This window comes from Papaver somniferum, unplaced genomic scaffold (genome assembly GCF_003573695.1).
Source record: "Papaver somniferum cultivar HN1 unplaced genomic scaffold, ASM357369v1 unplaced-scaffold_115, whole genome shotgun sequence".
NCBI classification, from domain to species: domain Eukaryota; kingdom Viridiplantae; phylum Streptophyta; class Magnoliopsida; order Ranunculales; family Papaveraceae; genus Papaver; species Papaver somniferum.
Genome location: NW_020620492.1, coordinates 3,695,307 through 3,698,452, shown reverse-complemented (window position 1 = coordinate 3,698,452; position 3,146 = coordinate 3,695,307). Strand labels below are relative to the sequence as shown.

At 33.2% G+C, this 3,146-nt stretch overlaps 1 protein-coding gene across 1 annotated transcript; it reads right to left on the bottom strand.

Annotated features, from left to right (window-relative positions):
* Window positions 1–564: 564 nt before the first annotated feature.
* LOC113329250 (SKP1-like protein 1B) lies at window positions 565–1,043 on the bottom strand. The gene has a single exon (XM_026576210.1). The coding sequence runs from the start codon at window positions 1,024–1,026 to the stop codon at window positions 565–567; it is 462 nt and encodes a 153-aa protein (XP_026431995.1). The 5' UTR covers window positions 1,027–1,043.
* Window positions 1,044–3,146: the final 2,103 nt, after the last annotated feature.

The window sequence follows — 3,146 nt, the reverse complement described above, 5'->3', positions numbered from 1 at the left end:
TTTGGTTTCTGATTTTTTGTTGTTTCAAAGATCATAACGATGTTTCTATACCTCATCGTGAAGGGAATGAATGAACAGTACTTGTCGGTTTTGAGGGGTTCTTACAAACTCGCACTAGAAGCCGGTTCTAGGAGACTGACAAGGTCTTCGCTCCATAAGTATCCAATACTTTGATCACCATCATATCCAGCCCCATGTTCCCAGCTTACCTTCTCACACGCTATCCTTTTTTTAAATGCCATAGAGAACTTGATTATTGACATCTGATCAATTTTTTCTGTCTTCTACAAATATAATTTGCACAATTTGCACTAAGGAATAGAGTTCATGTTAAGGATGACCTAAAATCTAAATTCAATTCAACAAAATCTAAAATCTCTAATCTTTACTGAAGCAAAACTAAAACACATGCAAATAAACTTAAAACACGTGATAATTAAGAAAGCAAATCATATTGATGAGATCTAATAAAAACTGTCTGGACTACCACATAATAAAAGAAACCACATAAATTAAACCAAAAAGAAAAGAAAAGAAACCCTAGCTAGATGATCATCATCTGGATCATTCAAAAGCCCACTGGTTCTCCCTTCTGACCTCCTCCTCTTCCTCAGGGGTGAAGTCATTCTCGATGTTGAATGTCTTGCGGATCTCCTCTGGTGTCTTATCCTTGATCATATCAGCCACAGTCTGGCAAGTCAAATCCAACAACTCCATAATATTCAGATAATTTGCAGCCAAAGTAAGATCGAACAACGTAGCTTGATCGACCTTAACAAACTCAGCATCCCAGTTCTTAAGTTCATCATCTTTCTTTTTTTCATCGGCATCACCGTCATGTTTCTTGCAGTATTCAATAACTTTAGCCAAAATCTTGCTTGTTACATTGGGTAAAGGTATTCCGTTATCAGCACAATCATCTTCGATCATATGCTTAATGGTTTGAGATTGAAGAGCAACGGATTCTTCAACATCAAAAGTTTCTCCATCAGAACTCTTCAAGGTTACCATCTTTGAAGTCGACATATCCTATCAGTTTAGGGTTGCAAATAAAAAAACTAATTTGTATGAGCAGAGAAAAAAAAACCGCAGAGGTGAACGTGAGAACCAGTACCTTCGTTCACAGATATATATAGGCTTTATGATGAGACTCTAGAATCAGAAAAGATTGCAATTCGGAAGTTTTTTTCGTTTGGGAAACGGAAAATTACGGTTGCGGATTATGGTAAGAGTGAAAAGATGCGTCTTTAGCAGTAGGTTCCAAATTTGATCTCGGGCCTTCTACAGACATAAGGTTGGACTTTGAAGCCTGATTTTCTCCGCACCCACATAGGCCCATGCAATGTTCAACATCGACCCAAATGGTACTGGTTGGTGTCTCTTAGCTAAACTAATTTTTTTCTCATGTGTGTTAGTAAATCATACTCCATTACTGCCCGTTTTTGGAAAAAAAGATACTTTCATTTTTTTCAATTTGGCATATTTTTAGGTTAAAATAAAAAAGTGAAAGTATTGTTTTTCCAGAAACACAGGTAGTATTGTTTTCTGCTTTTTTTCACCAATTTAACTCAATTCGATGATCCTTTAGATTCATAAATTAAGACAATTCTTTAAAATCCATATTGCAAGGGATTAGCATATGAAGATTGTTCATTTAAAATGAAGACTTTGGACAAAAAAAAGTATCCTTTTTCTCGCATTAAGATGATAAAGTTCAAGAATTTATTATATTTTAGCCAGCGTAAACAAAATCAAAAAATATGGTTGCAAAAAAATTATAAGTTCAAAATAAAATTATACAAAAAATTAGTAGGTTCACAATGTAGTTTTGGTCCGAATAAATTAATAAAATCAGTCCAAAACAACAAAATTAGATCGTCTTCGAACTAATTAATAAAATCAACCCAAAAAAACAAAATCATATTGTTTTTAATGATCTGAACCATAATACTGTTCCAAAAATGTTGTTTGAAGTTAAAAGTATTTTTGGTAATCAGAACCAGAAGTCGTATCATAAGTCATAAGTAAAAGAAAATTGTTTCAGAAAATAAATAAATTACTATTTTGCTTTTAAAAGTCATTATGAAACTTTGTGTCAAATATAACTTCAAACTTTTTGACTTAATTAATTATTAAGATGTTGAGAATTACTATATAATTTAATGACATTGAGATGTTGATTTTGAATCACTAAATTAGGGTTTTGTTTGATTTAGAAGTAGGGGTTTCAATTTATTGAAATTGAGGTCTTGATTTGGGAGAGTAATTGATCCAATGGCTTTGTGACTCCAATCTCTAATTGATATGTGAGTTTCTAAGAGTGAGGGATTCAGAATTTAGGCACTGGAAGAAGACGAAGACTGAGTTAGGTATGAAGGAAAAGGAAAGAGTTAAGTATTAGGGTTATTGGTTTTTTGCAACCGAGCTGTATAGTGATTTTGTTTTTAACCATTGGATCTTAGACGCACCTCAGGGCTAGACTCGTAATCTCAGTATTTTACAAATTTTTATTTTACAAATTAATTAAAGTTAGGTCATAGACAGTCAACTAGAGTCAACATCCAGTCCAGGTACCAAGCCCTAACATTGGACAAATATTAGACTAAAGCCTAGTGTTGGACAAACCCTGAGTACTAAAGTCCAATTAACCATTCTTTATTTGCATGAATTGAATTACAAGGTAACAAGAGTATCTTGTTTTCATCAAGGAAATACAATCTCAACTTACTATGTAATTGAATTGCATCCATTGATATGTGTTTTTTGTAATTCATTCACGACGAGGAAATAGATTTTGAAAATTGAATAAATAGTGCTGATGTTAAGGTGTTGAAAGTGTCTTATTTTCTTTATTTTGCAGGTTTGAGCAATGTCCACCATGCAACTAACTGCAGCTGGTTCTAATTCAACTTTAGGAGTTTCTCCTTCTTGGGATATTTGTTGTTTGATATATGGATTATGCCCAGAACTGCGAAAATCGACAAAAGCTATAACGAAGTGTTAGAAAGATCCAATCCATCGATAAATGAGACAAAATTTTCTTTCTTTAGTGAAAGAGTATGTGGAATCATGACAGACATTGAAATATACATTTTTACTGGCACAACTACAGCAAAATATACCACAAGAGAGACGAATGGAAAATT

Excerpts from the sequence above, each read along its gene's own strand:
- LOC113329250 (XM_026576210.1), bottom strand. The coding sequence starts at position 1,026 with ATGTCGACTTCAAAGATGGTAACCTTGAAGAGTTCTGATGGAGAAACT.